The 23,792-nt window shown below is 39.8% G+C and overlaps 3 protein-coding genes and 3 non-coding genes across 8 annotated transcripts in view; 3 read left to right on the forward strand and 3 right to left on the reverse strand.

Moving 5' to 3' along the window:
• LOC117410127 (zinc finger protein 771-like) overlaps positions 1–11 on the reverse strand; it is a 5,692-nt gene extending 5,681 nt beyond the window's left edge. The window contains exon 1 of the mRNA XM_034016554.3: positions 1–11. This exon is cut by the window's left edge and continues 840 nt beyond it. The gene's annotated coding sequence lies outside the window, so the exon portion shown is untranslated.
• A 247-nt stretch (positions 12–258) lies between these two features.
• trnav-aac (transfer RNA valine (anticodon AAC)) lies at positions 259–331 on the forward strand. Its single transcript has one exon. It is a non-coding gene; the product is annotated as a tRNA-Val (tRNA).
• A 670-nt stretch (positions 332–1,001) lies between these two features.
• trnaa-cgc (transfer RNA alanine (anticodon CGC)) lies at positions 1,002–1,073 on the reverse strand. Its single transcript has one exon. It is a non-coding gene; the product is annotated as a tRNA-Ala (tRNA).
• Positions 1,074–1,785: 712 nt separating this feature from the next.
• On the reverse strand, positions 1,786–1,858 carry trnak-cuu (transfer RNA lysine (anticodon CUU)). The gene has a single exon. It is a non-coding gene; the product is annotated as a tRNA-Lys (tRNA).
• A 476-nt stretch (positions 1,859–2,334) lies between these two features.
• LOC117410078 (uncharacterized) lies at positions 2,335–7,566 on the forward strand. Of its 3 annotated transcripts, none has more exons than XM_059021885.1 (3): positions 2,335–2,411; positions 3,847–4,001; positions 5,002–7,566. In XM_059021885.1, the coding sequence occupies exons 2-3, from the start codon at positions 3,855–3,857 to the stop codon at positions 6,958–6,960; spliced, it is 2,106 nt and encodes a 701-aa protein (XP_058877868.1). In that variant the 5' UTR covers positions 2,335–2,411; positions 3,847–3,854; the 3' UTR covers positions 6,961–7,566. The 3 variants fall into 3 exon arrangements, with proteins under 3 accessions (XP_058877868.1, XP_058877867.1, XP_058877869.1); XM_059021884.1 differs by having other exon boundaries at positions 2,342–2,411; positions 3,776–4,001; XM_059021886.1 differs by having other exon boundaries at positions 2,357–2,411; positions 3,153–4,001.
• A 1,966-nt stretch (positions 7,567–9,532) lies between these two features.
• On the forward strand, positions 9,533–21,012 carry LOC117966707 (zinc finger protein 271-like). The gene is made up of 5 exons (XM_059021895.1): positions 9,533–10,140; positions 13,569–13,668; positions 14,203–15,363; positions 17,696–18,367; positions 20,023–21,012. Exons 3-5 carry the CDS (start codon positions 14,238–14,240, stop codon positions 20,595–20,597), a joined length of 2,373 nt encoding a protein of 790 aa, XP_058877878.1. The 5' UTR covers positions 9,533–10,140; positions 13,569–13,668; positions 14,203–14,237; the 3' UTR covers positions 20,598–21,012.
• The last annotated feature ends 2,780 nt before the right edge of the window (positions 21,013–23,792 follow it).

The following is a 23,792-nucleotide window of genomic DNA, read 5'->3' on the forward strand; positions in this document are numbered from 1 at the left end:
AACTGTATCCTCCGCCGGTCAGCGCTCGGAAATAAACATTCCCCTCGCTCCCTCACCCACAATAGTTCCGCCTAATTCCCTGTGTCGTTAGTTTTGTGGTTATTTTGTCACAATTTTCCCATTTGAAAATTAAAAAAAAATCTATATATATATATATATGTGTTTGCTATTGTGTTTTATTGATGCACTCACAAAATCATGTAGTTAAGCGTGCGTGTATCAGCATGTATTGTTATTATGGGATGTGTTTTCCAGCCGGTTTCCATAGTGTAGTGGTTATCACGTTCGCCTAACACGCGAAAGGTCCCCGGTTCGAGACCGGGTGGAAACAGCAAAATTATTTTTGTTTAATATATATATATAAATTTCAGTTTTTAAACAAATTAAATAAATACTGTACTGTACCTAAAATATTCTCTTAACGAAAAATATGGATGTTTTGGAGAATATTCTATGGCAATATTTTAAAAAAAAACAATACATTTCGAAATAAATAAATGTCATATAGATTACATTTAAATAAAAGTCATACAGACATTTATTTAAATGTAATCTATATGACATATATTTAATCCTGTACTTCAGAATACTGTAATCTGCCAAGTGTTTAACCTGTAGTACTTTGTATTTAATCACATCCTGATGTAACTATCACTATTTAATCATATCCTGATGTAACTATCACTATTATCTGCTGTGTTATTGAATTGTGGTTTGTCACACTTGAACAAAAGTTATTGTATTTCTTGCTCTTATTGTATTACTTGTATTGTAACACTTGAAATGTATTTGCTTACGATTGTAAGTCGTCCTGGATAAGGGCGTCTGCTAAGAAATAAATAAATAATAATAAATAATAATAATTTTTAAATGCATTCATTTCTTTCCTTCTGAATTTCTTACATTGTATTTTATAATCGTGGCTTTCCTCTATATGGAAATTAAGATTATAATGTTAGTTATCATCAATCGTTTGAGAAACAAATAAACTAAAATATGAATGGAGATGCCGGGGATTGAACCCGGGGCCTCACACATGCGAAGCGTGCGCTCTACCACTGAGCTACATCCCCTTCCAGCGATCCTTCTGAACAACGGCGGTCATTCAAAGTCTAATACAAGTTTAATCAAGCGCAACAGTTTAACAGCTGTCCAATAGATAATAACACGGACAGCCAATTCACATTGCATGTCTATTTATTATTGTATTGATATTCATTTAAGACGTGTGCTGAATGTTCACTGAACTGGCATAGAGGATATTTGATACCAAAATGATAAAAAATAAATACGTGTTAAAAACAAACAAACAAATACATAAATAAATACATGTCGAAATAAATAAATAGAGATGTATTTATTTATTTCAAGTGAAGTAGACGGAAATCCACAAAGCGGGTTTCATTCGATCTCGTGAAGTTAGGGTTTGTGTCACGACATCTTGCAAATGTGAAATCTGGGAAATGGACCTGAAAATCCTTTTGATGAAGCACCGTGCCCTGAAAATATAAATCTGCCATTATCTGTAAATCGTTTGGTCGATGCAGGCAGTAATTTAAGTAGCTATGCAGGTCAGCGAATGAAACAGCATAAATGGCAGACAGCTAAAAAAATTAATAAATACCATACCAATTGTGTGAGAACTGTTTTCTACAAAGACAGAATACCAAATACATCTGAGAGCAGAAGTTTGTTTCAGAAGCGTTGAAAACTATTAAAATCTAGATACAGTAAATAATTATATATATTATATAAAATAAAAAAAATAAAATAAAAAAAGACGACCGCCCAACGTGGGGCTCGAACCCACGACCCTGAGATTAAGAGTCTCATGCTCTACCGACTGAGCTAGCCGGGCTGTGACGTCAATAAAGAGAAATAACTGGAATTCACTTGTATTAATCTTATAAAAACAGTGAACACGTCAACATGGGTAGAATATTGATATAAGACCAACTTATTACACCCAAAACAGGACAGAAAAACTAACTAACTAACTAACTAACTAACTAACTAACTAACTAACTAACTAAATAAATAAATAAATACGGCAGGTAAACAAAACATCTCTGTGTGGAAAAACGGTTGCTAGGCAACACATTTCCCTTCCGTCGCAGGGAATTCGGGTGCATGGATTTGGGTGATACCAAATTCGGAGCGGGTGGAGGGGTGGTGGTGGTTCATGAACCACAATAAAATAAAATAAAATTAAGTTGTGGGTAATGCTGAAGTAAAAGATATCGTATTTATTTAATTTCTTAGCAGGGAAATGATGTCTGCTTTTCGTGGTTTAAAAAAAAAAAAGATATATCAACCAAACTAAAAGCCCCCCCCCCTTTACCCGCCTTTGTTGTGTGTTTATTTTTTTGGGTTGGTTTGTCCAGTCGAGTCTCTCTGGAATAGCGTAAGAGGTAAGCTAGTTTTTAATATATATATATATATGAGCTTAAAAATATGTTTTACACCACTGTTAACATGTTTATTAATTTGAATGAGTGGGATGTTGTGCTTTCTGTTGTATCTGTGAAGCGGCGCGGTTTTATTTTTTAATTAGATCCATTCCTGGGCTCAGCTGAGTTTGCTTGCCATTGTCTCCACGCACAGTAATTGCATTAAAAACAGACCCACGAGTTTTATATTCATTCTTTACAGGGCTTCATTGCTGCGTAATGTTAATATCGCCCTGTTTGATTAAGGACTCTAATAAACGAGGCGTGCATGTCTGCAAGATGTCATGTTAAAACGTTTCACAGAGGTAAATAAAATGCGATCGCCCTGTAGGGTATAATTAGAAGATTTCCAGAGTGGGGAAAAAAATAATAAATAAATAAACGGGATGGGTTTTTTTTTTGGTCTTTTTTAATTCTCAATTCATTCTGAATCAGTTCAAATAACTATATAATAATAATAATAATAATAATAATAATAATAATAATAATAATAATAATACAATCGTAATTTTAAAAGTTAAACACCGGCTATATATATTTAACAATTTATTATTTTCTTGTCATAATTGTCAGCTGACATGTTCAAATGTACGAAAAAGTTACAAAAACCAATAAATAAATACATAATAATCATAAAGTCGCATGAAAGCTGCTGAATAATGTTCCCTTGTTAACATATTGAATTCCACCCCCTCTATATAGAATGAACTCCCTCAGCTTCATAGAGTCCAATGAAAGCTGCTGAATAATGTTCCCTTGTTAACATATTGAATTCCACACCCTCTATATAGAATGAACTCCCTCAGCTTCATAGAGTCCAATGAAAGCTGCTGAATAATGTTCCCTTGTTAACATATTGAATTCCACCCCCTCTATATAGAATGAACTCCCTCAGCTTCATAGAGTCCAATGAAAGCTGCTGAATAATGTTCCCTTGTTAACATATTGAATTCCACACCCTCTATATAGAATGAACTCCCTCAGCTTCATAGAGTCCAATGAAAGCTGCTGAATAATGTTCCCTTGTTAACATATTGAATTCCACCCCCTCTATATAGAATGAACTCCCTCAGCTTCATAGAGTCCAATGAAAGCTGCTGAATAATGTTCCCTTGTTAACATATTGAATTACACCCCCTCTATATAGAATGAACTCCCTCAGCTTCATAGAGTCCAATGAAAGCTGTTGAATAATGTTCCCTTGTTAACATATTGAATTCCACACCCTCTATATAGAATGAACTCCCTCAGCTTCATAGAGTCCAATGAAAGCTGCTGAATAATGTTCCCTTGTTAACATATTGAATTCCACCCCCTCTGTATAGAATGAACTCCCTCAGCTTCATAGAGTCCAATGAAAGCTGCTGAATACTGTCCCCTTGTCCCCGCCTCTCAGCGATCGCCATGCCGTCCCATTCCCGAATCTTCCACCACTTCGAGTGCGTGCAGGGACAAGTGACGCTGGGGAACTTCAAGATGCGGTGCAAGCATTGCAGGAGAGAAGTATCGGGGTCCTGCAAGGCAACCTCCAACTTCTACACACACATGAAGGTGAGTCCGGAGAGAGAGAGCGGAGCAGAGAGGAGGGTGGAGGGGAGTCTTTCAAACCTTAGCGGTCAGTTTATTCAGCGCGTCTCAGCCGCGGCACATCCAATTTACTTTCACACATGCTGCATATCAACAGGACACTCGGTATTGTGGGTTGTGGGTTCAATCCCAGGTGGGGGACACTGTTGCTGTACCCTTGAGCAAGGTACTTTACCTAGATTGCTCCAGTAAAAACCCAACTGTATAAATGGGTAATTGTATGTAAAAAATAATGTGATATCTTGTAATAATTGTAAGTAGCCCTGGATAAGGGCGTCTGCTAAGAAATAAATAATAATAAATAATAATAATAATACTAATAATAATAATAATAATAATAATACTACTGCATCTCCTGCCCCGCCTCACCCAGCGCTTTGTATAGTTTTCCAGATTTTTAACAGGAAAACTGACAGACGTTGAAAAATTGTGACGTTTCTAAAATCTAACATGCAGTACTTACTGTGCTACTATTGTGGCTTCCGGTATAGACTTCTATGCAGATTTAATTTTGTATTTTTTCTTTAATTACATCACGATGTTAAATAAAAGATCTAAATGATGTTCATGTAGTTTTTTTTTTAAATAAAAAAATAAAAGGCTGTGTGGTCCAGTGGTTAAAGAAAAGGGCTTGTAACCAGGAGGTCCCCGGTTCAAATCCTACCTCAGCCACTGACTCATTGTGTGACCCTGAGCAAGTCACTTCACCTCCTTGTGCTCCGTCTTTCGGGTGAGACGTAGTTGTAAGTGACTCTGCAGCTGATGCATAGTTCACACACCCTAGTCTCTGTAAGTCGCCTTGGATAAAGGCGTCTGATAAATAAATAATAATAAATAAACAAATAATAATAATATATTTTGTCTCAATCCTAAAATTGTAGGTGATGCTAAACTTTTGGCTGCGTATCATGAGTGGAGACATAAAAAAAAAATATTAAAAAGCTTTTTCGTTCTCTTTCTCCAGAGGCACCACGCAGACATCTACCAGGAGCTGAAAGAACCCCTCCCTGCTTCCGAAACCGCACCCAGGGAGCCCCGCCTGACCCCCCCCTCCTCCTCCCCCCATCCCGGGGCCTGGAACCCCCGTGACCCCCGCCAGCGCGCCCTCACAGACGCCGTGGTCGACTTCCTCTCCCACTCCCTCCAGCCCCTGTCTCTGGTCGAAGACCCCTCTTTCAAAACCCTCCTAAAACTCGCCCAGCCCTCCTTCTCCCTCCCCAGCCTGGATCGCCTCCGATACGAGGTCCTGCCCGCTAGGACGGCCAGCCTCTACTCCTCCGTCTCCTCCCGGCTCTCCAAAATCCCCGGGCTGTGCCTGACTCTGGATGTGTGGGCGGAGAGGGGGCGGGGCAGGGGGCGTGGTCAGTCGCTGGTGGTGGGTGTGGCCGGCCACTACATCCAGGACTCTTCCTTTCGCCCGAGGAGCGTCCTGCTGGCTTGCAGGAGGGTGAGAGGCGGGTCGGTGGAGGAGCGGGAGGAGGGAGTTCTCTCGAACTACCAGGAGGTCGTCTCCAGTTTTGGACTAGAGGACAAAGTGGTGACCCTCATCACGGGCAGCGGAGTCGACGACGGACCGCCGGTCAGGATTCCTGGGTGGGAGGAAGAGGAGGAGGAGGAGGAGGAGGAGGAAGAGGACAGCGACGGCGAGAATGGCGTCGGCACGGCGACCGAAGCCGCCTCCGACCCTGGCCCGCCCCTTTCCCCTCTGCCCCACTGCTTCCCCTGCTTCTCCCGTGCCCTGGAGTCCGTCGTGGGCGACGGGCTGAGATGCGCCGGACACCCGACCTCCGCCGCCGTCCGCAGAGCCAGCAAGCTGCTCGCTGACCCGTCCCGTCGAGAGATCGCCAGCCAGGGGCTTTTCAGTGACCCGCAGAGGCAGCGGCAGCAGCAGCAACAGCAGCAGCGGGGCTGGGCCGCCCAAGCCAGGGCTTTGAGATCTGTCGTCCCGGAGATCCCCGAAGAAGAAGAAGACGACGACGAAGAAGAAGAAGAAGAGTTGGACCAGAGCTGGCGGCCACTGCCTCAACCTCCTCCTTCTCCTGCCCCTCCTTCTCTTTCTCCTCCTTCTCCGGCAAACTTCCCATCGGACCGGCTCTCCGACACGGAGCTCCAAGCCTTGCGGGAGCTCTTGGGAGTCCTGCGTCCGTTCGAGCTCGCGTTGGAGCAAGCGGAAGGGAGTGGAGGAGGAGGAGGAGGAGGGGAGGGAGGAGGAGGAGGAGGAAGGGGGACGGCCAGCTGCGTCCTGCCTTGCATCCGAGGGCTGAGAGCCGAGCTGGAGGAGATGGGGCGCCGCGGCGGATCGGAGCCTCTGCTGCTGGCTCTGCGGTCCTCCGCGGAGAGCCGGCTGGCCGGGTACGAGGGGGAGGAAGCCTTCGTGCTGGCCGCCGCTCTGGACCCGCGCTGGAAGCTGGACTGGTGCTCCGGAGCGGCGGAGGCCCTGGAAGTCAAGAAGCTTCTGGCGGGGAAAGTTGCGGCGATGGTGGCATCGCCGGAACCAAATCAGAATCCTGTTTCTTCTACTCTCCAGACGCCTCCTCCTCCAAAGAAGAAGAAGAAGAGAATGACGAAGGCGACGCAGACGCGTTCGGGTCTGTTCAGGTTCATGGGGCGCTCGGCTCCAGAGAGTCCCCAGCTCGGAGGAGCAGCGTCCGGTTTCACCGCCTCCCAAGTGGAAGTCTACTTCAGCCAGCCTTGCATCCCGGAAGACGCGGACCCGCTGGCTTTCTGGTACCACCACCAGGGGGCGCTGCCTCATCTGGCGCACCTGGCCGCCATGTACCTGGCCACGCCCGCTTCCCCGGCTCCCGTGCGGCGGCTCTTCTCGTTGAGCGGCGGGAAGACCTTCGGGCCCCTGGGGGCCTCTCTGTCGGATTTCCGTTTCGAAGAGATGATGTTTCTCCGTTGCAACGGGATGTGGAAGTGACAGCTGCGGCTTAAAATCTCAAACCCTGTTGTTGTTGTTGTTATTGTTGTGCTTCTATATCAAGTCAGATATTATTTGTATATAGGGTCAATGATCTGGTAGTTAGAGATAAACCAGGAGGTTCAAAATCACCCGGCTCAGCCACTGACTCCCTGTGTGTGTGTGTGACCCTGAGCAAGTCACTGAACCTCCTTGTGCTCCGTCCTTCAGGATGAGACGTCAAACAAACGAGCTCCTATTGGAAGTGACTCTGCAGCAGCCACTGACTCCCTGTGTGTGTGTGACCCTGAGCAAGTCACTGAACCTCCTTGTTCTCCGTCCTTCAGGATGAGACGTCAAACAAACGAGCTCCTATTGGAAGTGACTCTGCAGCAGCCACTGACTCCCTGTGTGTGTGTGACCCTGAGCAAGTCACTGAACCTCCTTGTGCTCCGTCCTTCAGGATGAGACGTCAAACAAACGAGCTCCTATTGGAAGTGACTCTGCAGCAGCAGCAGCAGCAGTTGTTGATGATGCAGAGTTCACCCCCTTAGTCTCTGTAAGTCGCTTTGGGTAAATGACTGATTAATAATTATAACGTCTGATAAAATTATGTCTTAAATAACATTAATTCTACTGTGCATTGTTTCTCTCTCTGTTTCATAGATTTTTCATAATTTGATGCAATAGCCATTAATAATAATAATAATAATAATAATAATAATAATAATAATAATAATAATAATAATAATAATAATAATATTAGTATTATTATTTTAGGATTTTATCAAATGTAATACAGTAGATATGATACTTTTTGTTTTGATTTTTTTGAAGGTTGGTTTACATTTTGAAAGAGAACTGAAGCTTAAAAAAAAACAAAAAATAAACGACGTGTTGTTTTTTTCCAGCACTAAAATGATATTTTATAAATACCTACAGTCGTGTGCAAGTGTATTAGAACACCCCATTGCTTCTGTAGTGTTCTCAAAACAGGCAAATTCCTGATTTCTCATTTAATGGATGACTTTAATAGGCCAAGCGTGCAATTTCAAACAGTCAGAGAAAAGGAACACGGAGCCACACGCGGTCAAACGCAGGAGACTTTTTAGAAGTTGTTTGAGACGCCTGATTAAAGCACAAAGCGGTCTCACATTTTCACACACAGGAGCGCCTGTTGTTTCTATATCCCTGACTACTGAGCGGAGATTGAAATTCTCACCCCCGGAGGTGTTTTCATGCAGGCGGGTAGATAAAGGATATCAATGACACACCTGGAGGTGTGCCGAGACGTTTGCACATTATTGTTATTTACAAACAAAATGTGTTGCTGTTTAGCGTCACTACGGCTGTAAATCCATGCATTCAACAGATTAAACATTTTAAAAAAATGTGGGTGTAAATTTGTCGTTGTCATTCGGACATATTTTAAATATTGAAAGAAAAAAAAACTGGTTTATTTACCGTTCTTTATTTGACATCTTTACTGTAAAATTAATTTGGCGGATTTGTTTTTGGATCCAATATTCAGCACGGATTTATAAAATGCTGCAAGTGGCTGTGTGGAGGCTGTGTGGTCCAGTGGTTAAAGAAAAGGGCTTGTCACCAGGAGGTCCCGGGTTCAAATCCCACCTCAGCCACTGACTCACTGTGTGACCCTGAGCAAGTCACTTCACCTCCTTGTGCTCTGTCTTTCGGGTGAGACGTTGTTGTAAGTGACTCTGCAGCTGATGCATAGCTCACACACCCTAGTCTCTGTAAGTCACCTTGGATAAAGGCGTCTGCTAAATAAACAAATAATAATAATTATACACACGGCACACGATGACGCATCTTTTCTCTTGAGAATTACTGTGTTGGAGTTACGAATAGAATCACAAGATGGCAGTGTGACCTCAGAAATAGCATCGCAGAGAGCATCACGTTGGAGCGTGATTGAGTGTGTGTCTCTGTAAGTCGCCTTGGATAAAGGCATCTGCTAAATAAATAGATAGTTTGTTAATCACACAGCGGTGAAACAAAGGTAGACCAAAAATTTTTCTTTTAATATTTTAGCGATAAAAACATATTTGTTTTCAATGCTTCAAGGGACTGTGGGCCAGTTTTAATAAAATTATTATCAGGATGGTGGGTGTGTTTATTGAATTCAATTCGTTCCATACAGTATTCTATAAAAAAATATATTATTTATTTGGCAGATGCCTTTATCCCAGGCGACTCACGCAGGGGTCACAGACAGGGTTACAATGCAAGATTAATATTTAAACACAGTGCGGTTTACAGTGCAGATAATAATAACACTGCTAGAATACAATATGAACCAGGAGACGACAAGTTAGAATTACGACATACCATCACTATCATTTAAGAGCTCAATGATAAAGTATACAGTAAGTTAAGAACATACAGCTGCAGATTGATACCCTACGCTTATTATAAGATCATTAAACATGTTAAATACAAGTATTTAGTGAACATTAGCCACTAATTACTATGAGAGACAATCTCTGGTAGTTTAATATATATATATATATATATATATATATATATATATATATATATATATATATATATATATATGTGATTGATTGGTTGATCGATTAATTGAAAGCCCGGACCGATATTGACATTATGCTACCCTGTTGCTAAGAAACTGCGCCCGTGTCTACGTCATTTGGGATCTGTTTGTGACAACGTCGCTCAACTTGAATTAACCTAATATACTTCTAAAAGAAAGAAAAAAACAGTCTAGGGGGTATGCCGTTGATGTTGGAACAGCTGGTTCCGAACAACAGGACAGGAAAATATTAAAAACCGGCACACAAAACACAAATTATACATCTATGAGAAACTCAACGCATCTGAACTTCAGTCACAGCGTCCCGTTTGAGAATATAGGGCTGTACCAACTGCGGCATAGTGAGGGGCGGGGGGGTGTACCTGAATTACAATTGTATTAACTGGAAAAGATAACAGCTACAAACAGCTCGTTTGCAATGTTTTAAATCGAAAGTATATTGTAATGTTTAAGTAAAATAGCCTTGGTGTCACAGTTCGTTGGTTGAGGTCTATATTAGACGAAGACCCCCACTTCACGGTGTGTGCTTTGCGATTGATATATCCCTCTTCCCGCGGCCCCGCCCCCGTTCTGTGTGGCGGGAGACAGAGCCGTTCGGTCACCAAGGAGACGAGACCGGGGAGGTAAGCGGGTCTTTATTGAGTTAAAAAGAAAGGGTTTTTATTTTTTATTTAAAAAAAAAAACACACAACAGAGAGCTGTTATATCGCACTGCTGGGAAAAGAAGCCGTGTTTTATGTATTATGTGTCGCGTTTGTGTTTATTTACATATCCCACCCCCATTCACAAAACGAGACTTAAACGAGCTTCGTCAAAAAATGCAATCCTTTATTTTCTCTCTCTCTCTCTCTCTCTGTGTGTTTCACTCAGAAATAAAACCCCAATCCCCTCATAAATCTATTATTTCTTATTACTTTTTACTTTAGGTCGATATAATCGATAACAATGTGCGGATTATAAATACATTATACACGTATTTACAAAATCTAGAGAAATCTAATCAATATACCTTTTAACTGCTCTTAGTCGAATTCGCTCTTAAATTGAATTAATTACTGTGTTTGTGTGTTTTTTGCTGTTTTGAATTTTATCATTTTCTTATTTATTTTACTGGACTTTATAAACGACCTTACTGTAACGTGACATTGTGTAATGTAACATTGTGTAACGTGACGTTGTGTAACGTGATATTGTGTAACGTGATATTGTTGTGCAATTTGGTACTTTGTATTGTATAACAACTGTAAATCTGCTAATAATAATAATAATAATAATAATAATAATAAAACACAGTAATCCAACCTGAACGTTTATCCACCATGATCAAGTTCTTACAATTTAAGTATTTATTTATTTATTTATTTTTGTCAACCAATGCATTTTGCTACTGTGTGAATGACCTGAAGCTCATGTAAGTGTGTATACAGCACTGCAGCAAGCAGGAAGAGGGTTTCTCTCTCTGTGTGTGTAAATGTCTGTTATGAAGAGTGTGTGTTTGTTGTAATGAATGAATGAAGTAACTGACGCTCCTGGGAGAGACTACCTGCTTGCTGTGTGTGATTAGCAGGTCGGGGCGTCAGGTATATAAACAACCCATTTTATTCACCTCAGGGCTGCTGCAAAACCAAAAGCAACTGGGCTAAAGAAGATGAAAGTCACCGACGTGTGTGTGTGTGTGTGTGTGTCTGTCTGTCAGAGTGTGTGTTTCTGTCTGGTGTGTGTGTGTGTGTGTGTAGTGTGGAGTAGTGGTTAGGGCTCTGGACTCTTGACCGGAGGGTCGTGGGTTCAATCCCAGGTGGGAGACACTGCTGCTGTACCCTTGAGCAAGGTACTTTACCTAGATTGCTCCAGTAAAAACCCAACTGTATAAATGGGGAACTGTATGAATAAAAAAAAATAATGTGATATCTGTATAATGTGATCTTTTATAACAATTGTAAGCTGCCCTGGGTGTCTGCTAATATATATATATATATTATATAGATGCTGACATAATAAGTTGGATATCTAAATTTAACTACTCTTAGTTGTAATCTCTCTAAAACATAATGATTTACAGTCATTTTTATTTTCTTTTTTTATTTTCTTTATCAGACTTTATCACTCTTCCTTAAATGCGCTTTACTTGCTCTTATCTGCCCCTATTTTACTGCATTTAATCCTGTACTTCAGAATACTGTAATCTGTCAAATGTTATTTAATCTGCAGTATTTTATATTCAATTATATCCTGCTGTAACTATCACTGACACTGTTATCTGCTCCGTTATTCAATCGTATTTTGTCATATACTTGTACTTGCTAGAACCAAAGACATTGTATTTTATCTTGCTCTTAATTGTATTAATACTTGTACTGTGATTCTTGAAATGAATTTTTTTGTTTTCGACTGTAAGTCGCCCTGGATAAGGGCGTCAATAAGAAATAAATAATAATAATTCTCTCTCATTTGAATTTGCTGTTACTGATTTCATTGTATTCTGTAACTGCTATTATCTGTAATGCGATACTTTGCAATGTGATATTTTTTAATAACTGGATAAGGGCGTCTGCTAAGAAATTAATAATAATAATAATAATAATAATAATAATAATAATAATTATTATTATTATTATTATTGCTGGTAGTGTCACGTGAGCTGTTCAGTGTGTTTAGGTGTACATAAATCCTGTTGGCCTTGTCAGAAATAATCACACACTATACAAATTGAACACGCAGCCTGTGCAGCAGCAGGGTACGCGTTGTCCAGACCCAGTTAAATTGCACAAGCTCTTACAGTTTCATCAGCTGTTTTGTTCCTTTTCCGTTATGCAACTCTCGCTCAAAAGAAGTGAGAAATCATTCAAACTCTGCCTCTAAGCATTGCGCAGTTTGCCTGTGTTTTTAATGTAGGGCTTTTCGAACCGCTGGTTAACCTGGCAGCTGGTCGTGGGATCTGTAGTTCCGCACGCACGCAGTGTATAACCGCCTTTTGCATGGTTTTTGTTCTGTTGTGTGAAAAGGAAGGAGAGCTTTGTTCAATGTTAATACAAAAGTTATAGAATTAGCCTATATGAGGTAGCGTTTTCACACGAGTCAGTGGCTGAGGTGGGATTTAAACCGGGGACCTCCTGGTTACAAGCCCTTTTCTTTAACCACTTTCAATAAAAGTCATTTTTAATAAAAACAAAAATTCATACTATTTATCCTACATTATTAATAGACATTTGTAGTATTCTCTTTTCATGCAGTACTGCCATAAGAACAAGACAAGCGAACATTCATTATCATTAGCATGTGTAACCATAGATTTATTTTCTATAAATGACTTGCATTTTTTAAAATAATGCATTTAAATGTTTCTCTTTCATTCCTAATACTAATTCCTAATCCACTCAAATTAAGTTTTCTCCAAGTCCTTCATCAGCATGTTACCAAAACGGGTCAATTGTTTTCAAAAGAAAAACAAACTCATTCGCAAACTAGCTTTTAGAATGTGGTAATGGAGACTAAAATATACAAACATACATATTTGTATTTTAAAATGGGGGGCGGGGGGGGGGGGGTGTAAGCCACCAACATGTTAATTATTATTATTATTATTATTTATTTCTTAGTAGACGCCCCTTATCCAGGGTGACTTACAGTTGTAATGTACCCTCATTGAACAGTTCACTGCCCTAGAAATCAATAAGGTTTAATTAATGCTGATTCTGTATTTTGCTCCTTTTATTTGACTTTCTGGTATCTTTTTTCCAGTTTTATTGTTTTGCTGCAAAGTAACCCTTAATAGCTTTATTAACGCTGGTCAGATTGGGCCAACACTGGGAGTGGCTGCTAACGGCTCTCACCTGAAGAGAAGAAAGGACACATTCAGTGCAGCTCTCCCAGCACAGAAAAGCACTAACGACTCCCTCTGGAAGAGAACAAAGAGAGGCTAACAACCTGCAGCTGACACCTGGGGAGGGGGCTGACGTGTTGGGGGCGTGTTCTCGTGCCTGGAACTGCGAGAGAGGGGTTTAAATGTGCAGTGCAGACTAGTCTAGTCACACAGATTACCTGTCGCTGTTAGCTTGAGGTGCCTGTTTACCCTGGAGAGAAGAATCGAGACGGTCCGAGCGAGTGACTAAAGGACTAGAGACGTGCTGCAGATCCCACTGACAATACCTCAAGTAAGTTTCTCTTTCTTATAGTCATGTTTTAAATCAGCTTGAAACTTCCCTTCTATTGTCTAATTGTAACTGATTGTCTCTAAATAGTCCACGTGTTACTTGGCAGGATTGTAATTGTGTGAAATGCTTTGTTTATTATTGTGAATGTGAGTTTTTTATTTTATTAGTAACTGTAAATATGACGGTGATGTTGTAAGATCTTAGTTTGTAACACAAGCACGTAAGATTCGAGGCATGTAACGTTTGTCAATTAACAGTTTTATTTCTGAAGCAGCTCCAGGTGTTGGTTTTAGGGCTCTCTTAACAGAACAATTCTACAGATTTTTAAAGTTAGGGTAATTACATTTATTCGTGATACTGAACTGTCAGAAGCAACACTGACAGAGTTCATTAAAAAGTTACGAAGTATTTATCCGCAACATTCGTATTTTTTTGTTGTTTTGCAGATAGTAATAAAAGATGGAAATGCTTTCTTGAGAGTGATGATGACCTAGAGAACAGATAGCAATACTTAATTCTATTTTCTCTTTTCAGGACTGTCTTATCTTGGTGAAAGTGAAGGAAGAAAGATGGAGTCTGTTTACATTAAACAGGAGGAGGTTTTGGAATTGGTACCTATCTGCATTAAACAGGAGATGCCTGAACTGGAGCCTGTCCACATTAAAGAAGAGACTGAACTGGAGGCTGTCCACATGAAAGAAGAAGAGACTGAACTGGAGCCTGTCCACATGAAAGAAGAAGAGACTGAACTGGAGCCTGTCCATATTAAACAAGAAGAGACTGAACTGGAGCCTGTCCACATTAAACAAGAGACTGAACTGGAGCCTGTCCACATTGAAGAAGAAGAGACTGATCTGGAGCCTGTCCACATTAAAGAGAAGTCTAAGGACAATGTGCTGTTTAAGGATTCAAAAAACACATTCCGGACAAAGGTATCACATCAATGTACTGACTGTGGGAAGAGCTTCAGTCAGTCAGGACCCCTAAAAGCACACCAGCGAATTCACACTGGAGAGAAGCCGTATCACTGTGCTGACTGTGGGAAGAGCTTCAGTCAGTTAGGAAACCTAAAATCACACCAGAGAATTCACACTGGAGAGAAGCGGTATCACTGTGCTGACTGTGGGAAGAGCTTCAGTATTGCAGGAAACCTAAAATTGCACCAGAGAATTCACACTGGAGAGAAGCCGTATCACTGTTCTGACTGTGGGAAGAGCTTCAGTCATTTACACAGCCTAAAAATGCATAAGCAAAATCACACTGGAGAGAAGCCGTATCTCTGTTCTGACTGTGGGAAGAGCTTCAGTCAGTCAGGACCCCTAAAAGCACACCAGCGAATTCACACTGGAGAGAAGCCGTATCACTGTGCTGACTGTGGGAAGAGCTTCAGACAGTTAGGAAACCTTAAAACACACCAGAGAATTCACATTGGAGAGAAGCGGTATCACTGTGCTGACTGTGGGAAGAGCTTCAGTATTGCAGGAAACCTAAAATCACACCAGAGAATTCACACTGGAGAGAAGCCGTATCACTGTTCTGACTGTGGGAAGAGCTTCAGTCAGTTAGGAAACCTAAAATCACACCAGAGAATTCACACTGGAGAGAAGCCGTATCACTGTTCTGACTGTGGGAAGAGCTTCAGTCATTTACTAAGCCTAAAACTGCATAAGCAGAATCACACTGGAGAGAAGCCATATCACTGTTCTGACTGGGAATTGCTTTAGTCAGCCAGTAAGCCTAAAAATACACCAGATAACTCACACTAGAGAGAAGCCGTATCACTGTTCTGATTGTGACAAGAGATTTCTTTACAAGAGTCAAGTAAAAAAGCATAAATGCCATTTTTGAAAATGCAAATGAAACTGATAGAAATCAACATTCCAGGCAGTGTTACAATGGTCCTTGTTTTCGGTTCTTCCAGTCCAGGTCTTTGTTTCAACCAGATTGGAAATGAATGAATCAACCTTCTGATAAATCATTCAGGACCTCATTGGAAGTGAGGGCCACTGCTCTATAGGAATCAACACTGAGTGTGATGCTCCTGTGACCGTTCTGTAAAGTAAACCTGTTTATGCGCCAACCTAAGAGGATGTCATCTTGCTTTAGTATAAATGAGAGGAGGAGTGTGGGCCAAAGCAGCTGACAGATGTGTGCTTGTATTTACATGCTTGAATTTCTTTTGTACAGCCATGTTCATTTTTTAATGCCAAATGCAGTGTGATGAATAATAAACTGTAATCATTCTCTTCTTTCAATAAAAGTCATTTTTAATAAAAACAAAAATCCATACTATTTATCCTACATTATTAATAGACATTTGTAGTATTCTCTTTTCATGCAGTACTGCCGTAAGAACAAGACAAGCGAACATTCATTATCATTAGCACGTGTAACCATAGATTTATTTTCTATAAATGACTTGCATTTTTTAAAATAATGTATTTAAATGTTTCTCTTTCATTCCTAATACTAATTCCTAATCCACTCAAATTAAGTTATCTCCAAGTCCTTCATCAGCATGTTACCAAAACGGGTCAATTGTTTTCAAAAGAAAAACAAATTCATTCACAAACTAGCTTTTAGAATGTGGTAATGGAGACTAAAATATACATATTTGTATTTTAAAATGGGGGGGGGGGGGGGTGTAAGCCACCAACATGTTAATTATTATTATTATTATTTATATCTTAGCAGATGCCCCTTATCCAGGGTGACTTACAGTTGTAATGTACCCTCATTGAACAGTTTACTTCCCTAGAACTAAATAAGGTTTAATTAATGCTGATTCTGTATTTTGCTCCTTTTATTTGAGTTTCTGGTATCTTTTTTCCAGTTTTATTGTTTTGCTACAAACTAACCCTTGATAGCTTTGTTAACGCTAGTCAGATTGGGCCAGCACTGGGAGTGGCTGCTAACGGCTCTCACCTGAAGAGAAGAAAGGACATATTCAGTGCAGCTCTCCCAGCACAGAAAAGCACTAACGACTCCCTCTGGAAGAGAACAAAGAGAGGCTAACAACATGCAGCTGACACCTGGGGAGGGGGCTGACGTGTTGGGGGCGTGTTCTCGTGCCTGCAACTGTGAGAGAGGGGTTTAAATGTGCAGTGCAGACTAGTCTAGTCACACAGATTACCTGTCGCTGTTAGCTTGAGGTGTCTGTTTACCCTGGAGAGAAGAATCGAGACGGTCCGAGTGAGTGACTAAAGGACTAGAGACGTGCTGCAGATCCCGCTGACAATACCTCAAGTAAGTTTCTCTTTCTTAGTCATGTTTTAAATCATCTTGAAACTTCCCTTCTATTGTCTAATTGTAACTGATTGTCTCTAAATAGTCCATGTGTTACTTGGCAGGATTGTAATTGTGTGAAATGCTTTGTTTATTATTGTGAATGTGAGTTTTTATTTTACTAGTAACCGTAAATATGATGGTGATGTTGTAAGATCTTAGTTTGTAACACAAGCACGTAAGATTTGAGGCATGTAACGTTTGTCAATTAACAGTTTTATTTCTGATGCACCTCCAGATGTTGGTTTTAGGGCTCTCTTAACAGAACAATTCTACAGATTTTTAAAGTTAGGGTAATTACATTTATTTATGCTACTGAACTGTCGGAAGCAACACTGACAGAGTTCATTAAAAAGTTACAAAGTATTTATCCGCAACATTCGTCTTTTTTTTGTTGTTTTGCAGATAGTAATAAAAGATGGAAATGCTTTCTTGAGAGTGATGATGACCTAGAGAACAGATAGCATTACTTAATTCTATTTTCTGTTTTCAGGACTGCCTTATCTTGGTGAAAGTGAAGGAAGAAAGATGGAGTCTGTTTACATTAAACAGGAGGAGGTTTTGGAATTGGTACCTATCTGCATTAAACAGGAGATGCCTGAACTGGAGCCTGTCCACATTAAACAAGAAGAGACTGAACTGGAGCCTGTCCACATAAAAGAGACTGAACTGGAGCCTGTCCACATTAAAGACAATGTGCTGTTTAAGGATTCAAAAAACACATTCCGGCCAAAGATATCACATCAATGTACTGACTGTGGGAAGAGCTTCAGTCAGTTAGGAAACCTAAAATCACACCAGAGAATTCACACTGGAGAGAAGCCGTATCACTGTGCTGACTGTGGGAAGAGCTTCAGTCAGTTAGGAAACCTAAAATCACACCAGAGAATTCACACTGGAGAGAAGCGGTATCACTGTGCTGACTGTGGGAAGAGCTTCAGTCAGTTAGGACACCTACAATCACACCAGAGAATTCACACTGGAGAGAAGCCGTATCACTGTTCTGACTGTGGGAAGAGCTTCAGTCATTTACTAAGCCTAAAACTGCATAAGCAGAATCACACTGGAGAGAAGCCATATCACTGTTCTGACTGTGGGAATTGCTTTAGTCAGCCAGTAAGCCTAAAAATACACCAGATAACTCACACTGGAGAGAAGCCATATCACTGTTCTGATTGTGGGAAGAGCTTTAGTCGGTCAGGAAGCCTAAAAATACACCAGCGAATTCACACTGGAGAGAAGCCATATCACTGTTCTGACTGTGGGAATTGCTTTAGTCAGCCAGAAAGCCTAAAAATACACCAGCGAATTCACACTGGAGAGAAGCCGTATCACTGTTCTGATTGTGGGAAGAGCTTTAGTCAGTCGGGAAGCCTAAAAATACACCAGCGAATTCACACTGGAGAGAAGCCATATCACTGTACTGATTGTGACAAGAGATTTGTTTACAAGAGTCAAGTAAAAAAGCATAAATGCCATTTTTGAAAATGCAAATGAAACTGATGGAAATCAACATTCCAGGCAGTGTTACAATGGTCCTTGTTTTCGGTTCTTCCATTCCAGGTCTTTGTTTCAACCAGATTGGAAATGAATGAATCAACCTTCTGATAAATCATTCAGGACCTCATTGGAAGTGAGGGCCACTGCTCTATAGGAATCAACACTGAGTGTGATGCTCCTGTGACCGTTCTGTAAAGTAAACCTGTTTATGTGCCAACCTAAGAGGATGTCATCATGCTTTAGTATAAATGAGAGGAGGAGTGTGGGCCAAAGCAGCTGACAGATGTGTGCTTGTATTTACATGCTTGAATTTCTTTTGTACAGCCATGTTCATTTTTTAATGCCAAATGCAGTGTGATGAATAATAAACTGTAATCATTCTCTTCTTTCAATAAAAGTCATTTTTAATAAAAACAAAAATTCATACTATTTATCCTACATTATTAATAGACATTTGTAGTATTCTCTTTTCATGCAGTACTGCCGTAAGAACAAGACAAGCGAACATTCATTATCATTAGCATGTGTAACCATAGATTTATTTTCTATAAATGACTTGCATTTTTTAAAATAATGTATTTAAATGTTTCTCTTTCATTCCTAATACTAATTCCTAATCCACTCAAATTAAGTTTTCTCCAAGTCCTTCATCAGCATGTTACCAAAACGGGTCAATTGTTTTCAAAAGAAAAACAAACTCATTCGCAAACTAGCTTTTAGAATGTGGTAATGGAGACTAAAATATACATATTTGTATTTTAAAATGGGGGGGGGGGGGGGGGGGGGGGTGTAAGCCACCAACATGTTAATTATTATTATTATTATGTATTTCTTAGCAGACGCCCCTTATCCAGGGCGACTTACAGTTGTAATGTGCCCTCATTGAACAGTTCACTGCCCTAGAAATCAATATTAGTTTTTATTAGTAACTGTAAATATGATGGTGATGTAAGATCTTAGTTTGTAACACAAGCACGTAAGATTCGAGGCATGTAACGTTTGTTAATTAACAGTTTTATTTCTGAAGCAGCTCCAGGTGTTGGTTTTAGGGCTCTCTTAACAGAACAATTCTACAGATTTTTAAAGTTAGGGTAATTACATTTATTTATGCTACTGAACTGTCAGAAGCAACACTGACAGAGTTCATTAAAAAGTTAGAGTATTTATTTATAGTATTTATCCGCAACATTCGTCTTTTTTTTGTTGTTTTGCAGATAGTAATAAAAGATGGAAATGCTTTCTTGAGAGTGATGATGACCTAGAGAACAGATAGCAATACTTAATACTATTTTCTGTTTTCAGGACTGCCTTATCTTGGTGAAAGTGAAGGAAGAAAGATGGAGTCTGTTTACATTAAACAGGAGGAGGTTTTGGAATTGGTACCTATCTGCATTAAACAGGAGATGCCTGAACTGGAGCCTGTCCACATTAAACAAGAAGAGACTGATCTGGAGCCTGTCCACATTAAACAAGAAGAGACTGATCTGGAGCCTGAACACATTAAAGAAAATTCTAAGGACAATGTGCTGTTTAAGGATTCAAAAAACACATTCCGGACAAAGGTATCACATCAATGTATTGACTGTGGGAAGAGCTTCAGTCAGTTAGGAAACCTAAAATCACACCAGCGAATTCACACTGGAGAGAAGCCGTATCACTGTGCTGACTGTGGGAAGAGCTTCAGTATTGCAGGAAACCTAAAAAAACACCAGAGAATTCACACTGGAGAGAAGCGGTATCACTGTGCTGACTGTGGGAAGAGCTTCAGTCAGTCAGGACCCCTAAAAGCACACCAGAGAATTCACACTGGAGAGAAGCCGTATCACTGTGCTGACTGTGGGAAGAGCTTCAGTATTGCAGGAAGCCTAAAATCACACCAGAGAATTCACACTGGAGAGAAGCCGTATCACTGTGCTGACTGTGGGAAGAGCTTCAGTCAGTTAGGAAACCTAAAATCACACCAGAGAATTCACACTGGAGAGAAGCCGTATCACTGTTCTGACTGTGGGAAGAGCTTCAGTCATTTACTAAGCCTAAAACTGCATAAGCAGAATCACACTGGAGAGAAGCCATATCACTGTTCTGATTGTGACAAGAGATTTCTTTACAAGAGTCAAGTAAAAAAGCATAAATGCCATTTTTGAAAATGCAAATGAAACTGATAGAAATCAACATTCCAGGCAGTGTTACAATGGTCCTTGTTTTCGGTTCTTCCATTCCAGGTCTTTGTTTCAACCAGATTGGAAATGAATGAATCAACCTTCTGATAAACCATTCAGGACCTCATTGGAAGTGAGGGCCACTACTCTATAGGAATCAACACTGAGTGTGATGCTCCTGTGACCGTTCTGTAAAGTAAACCTGTTCATGCGCCAACCTAAGAGGATGTCATCATGCTTTAGTATAAATGAGAGGAGGAGTGTGGGCCAAAGCAGCTGTCAGATGTGTGCTTGTATTTACATCCTTGAATTTCTTTTGTACAGCCATGTTCATTTTTTTTAATGCCAAATGCAGTGTGATGAATAACGGTAAACTATGTAGTCTTTCAATAAAAGTCGTTTTTTAATAAAAACAAATTCTTCCAACTTGTTATTTTTTTTACTATTTATCCTAGATTATTAAGACATCTTTGTATTTTCTTTAGTAGTAGTATCACAAGAACAAGATAAGCTAACAGTCATTATCATTAACGTGTGTGACCTTAGATTTTTTTTCTATAAATGACATGTGTTTTAAAAATAATAATTTATTTAATGTTTCTTTTTCATTCTGAACTCTCTAAACTCAACCCCATTCGTGTGTATTACTCAGGCACTGTAAAAGCCACCTACATGGTTCAGCTTGTTTAAACACACAGACCTGGCACTTTCCAGGGACGCATTCAGTGTTTCTAAGTCGTACTCCTATGTAAGGAAATTTGATAGTCCATATTAATATTTGGGATGTATGGTACTTTCAATGGATAGATATTGAGCACATTGTTTAGGTGGGGTATTTTGGAATGCAGAGTCTGTCTCAATACATTACAGTTTGACTAGAGTGAGAGCAAATATTTCCATTTATGGGCATATGTGTAGGGGGTTTCATCTCTGCTTGAGGGGATGGGAGAATCTCAGAATCTACAGAAGCAGAGGAATGTTTGTGAGGCTTGGAGACTCGCCACGTACAGGTATAGTGAGGAGGGGTCATAAATGACAACATTAAAAGGGTGTGTTTTGGAATCTACAAAACTGAAGTGAATGCATTGTGTGGTGCTCAGTTCTAGCAATCTCAATGCAGCCCAGAGTGACGCGACTCTGTACAATAGTTCTATTCTTGTATTACAGCAATAAATATATTTTTTGACTTTCAGTAATATTGTTTTCAGTTTTCAGCAATTTTTCCTTACACCTAACTGGAACTATCTGAAGGTAAGCCTCTCATCATGTAATGGATTTCTCAGCGTAGGTTTCGTTTTCAGTCGATGGCGACATCGGTGAGAGAGTGAGAGAGAATTATAAAATAGATACATAGATAGGAAACTTAACATGGTACAATTACACACACAGTGAGAGGAGGACAGGAACTGGTTAACCTGGACGGACTCGGTTCAGAAGGGAAGTGGAAGCTCCCTTCAAGAATTGGAAAACGCTACTCTGTGAGAGAGATAGTGTGTATTATAAAATAGATACATAGATAGGAAACTTAACATGGTACAATTACACACACAGTGAGAGGAGGACAGGAACTGGTTAACCTGGACGGACTCAGTTCAGAAGGGAAGTGGAAGCTCCCTTCAAGAATTGGAAAACGCTACTCTGTGAGAGAGATAGTGTGTATTATAAAATAGATACATAGATAGGAAACTTAACATGGTACAATTACACACACAGTGAGAGGAGGACAGGAACTGGTTAACCTGGGCGGACTCAGTTCAGGAGGGAAGTGGAAGCGCCCTTCAAGAATTGAAAAACACTACTCCGTGACAATAGATTTGAGAGAAAGAGAGTTAGTTTTATCCAATGCAACTGGTCCCAGAAAGGAACTGTTTTGCAGAGTGGCACAGAAAGAGTAATGGGACGTGTCCTGAGGATGTAAAGTTGTAAACAGTTCTCTTCAGTGTTCCATAATCTGTTTTTTGTTTAAAAAAAAAAATAAAAGTTGTGGTTATGCTCAGTTGGTGCTAATAAAACAGATATTTTTCACTCAATTTGCTTCATTTTTCCCCCATGTTCATTTCATATTGAAGTTCAATGATGCAGTGTTTTTTTTTTATCAATCTATGACTACAATATATATAGCAGTGACCAAACATATATATATATATATATATATATATATATATATATATATATATATATATATATATATATATATATATGAAGGCTATAGTTGCATCCCAAGCCATTTGAAAAAAACGCCTAATATCACAGTAGTGATGTTAAAAAGTGATGATTCCTCTAGAGGAAAATATACTTGAACTTTGACCCATTCGACTCCTCGAGACCATCGCTTTCAATTCAAACACAAAATGTCTTGTTTTCAATCACTCGACAACACCTACAGCACAGAAATGTTCATTAATGAGCAACAAAATGAGAATACATTTAAAAACAATGATGTTAAGCTGGTCCATTCGTATCTCAGAGAAACTGGAGAGGAACGGGAAATTAAAACAAGGTAAAGGCAATCATCCAAATAAAGCTGACACACTAACGGATAATGACACAGAATGTCTGTACAGCGCTGAAACACAACGTTAAAAAAAAACTGTACTGCTGAACCTCGTCTTCTTTAATATTAGCATCACAGGGGTATCCGTGGATTATAAAAAATAAGAGATGGGCCTCTTCAGTGAGTCACAGGAAAACAATTCCATCTCGGGTTTCTGTGACAGTTTAGAAACTCCACCTTCGCTCTCGTAGTTTATGATGTCACAGAAACCCTTGATGGAATTATTTTTCTGTAACTCACTGCAGAGGCCCATCTGTTATATATGCAAATAGGTTAACACTGTAGTACTGTATCAAGTGATGAAAACAGAAAAAAACTAACTACAGTAAGACTAGGTAAGATATTAGTCCTGGTGACTCAACAGCATTCTTCAATAGTTTTTACCCTTTTCAAATAAAAGGAGCAAAACACAGAATCAGCATTATTTAAACCTTATTTAGTTCTAGGGCGGTTAAAAAGGTGATTAAAATAAATACACAAATAATAATAATAATAATAATAAATAATAATAATAATAATAATAATAATAGTGTTGTTACTTATGGAGGGTACAACATAGTGTGAATTAACAGAACAAGTTGAATATTTTTGTTAAAAAAATAGTTTTATTGAAAGAAAACAATGAT

Source organism: Acipenser ruthenus, unplaced genomic scaffold, assembly GCF_902713425.1.
Source record: "Acipenser ruthenus unplaced genomic scaffold, fAciRut3.2 maternal haplotype, whole genome shotgun sequence".
Lineage (NCBI taxonomy): Eukaryota > Metazoa > Chordata > Actinopteri > Acipenseriformes > Acipenseridae > Acipenser > Acipenser ruthenus.

What these genes read in the sequence shown, in the direction of transcription:
- LOC117410078 (XM_059021885.1), top strand. Translation starts at nt 3,855, where the DNA reads ATGCCGTCCCATTCCCGAATCTTCCACCACTTCGAGTGCGTGCAGGGA. An exon ending in ACTTCTACACACACATGAAG is followed by an intron (nt 4,002 to 5,001) that starts GTGAGTCCGGAG and finishes CTCTTTCTCCAG; the next exon opens with AGGCACCACGCAGACATCTA.
- LOC117966707 (XM_059021895.1), top strand. Translation starts at nt 14,238, where the DNA reads ATGGAGTCTGTTTACATTAAACAGGAGGAGGTTTTGGAATTGGTACCT. An exon ending in TCACACTGGAGAGAAGCCAT is followed by an intron (nt 15,364 to 17,695) that starts ATCACTGTTCTG and finishes CAAAGATATCAC; the next exon opens with ATCAATGTACTGACTGTGGG. An exon ending in TCACACTGGAGAGAAGCCAT is followed by an intron (nt 18,368 to 20,022) that starts ATCACTGTACTG and finishes CAAAGGTATCAC; the next exon opens with ATCAATGTATTGACTGTGGG.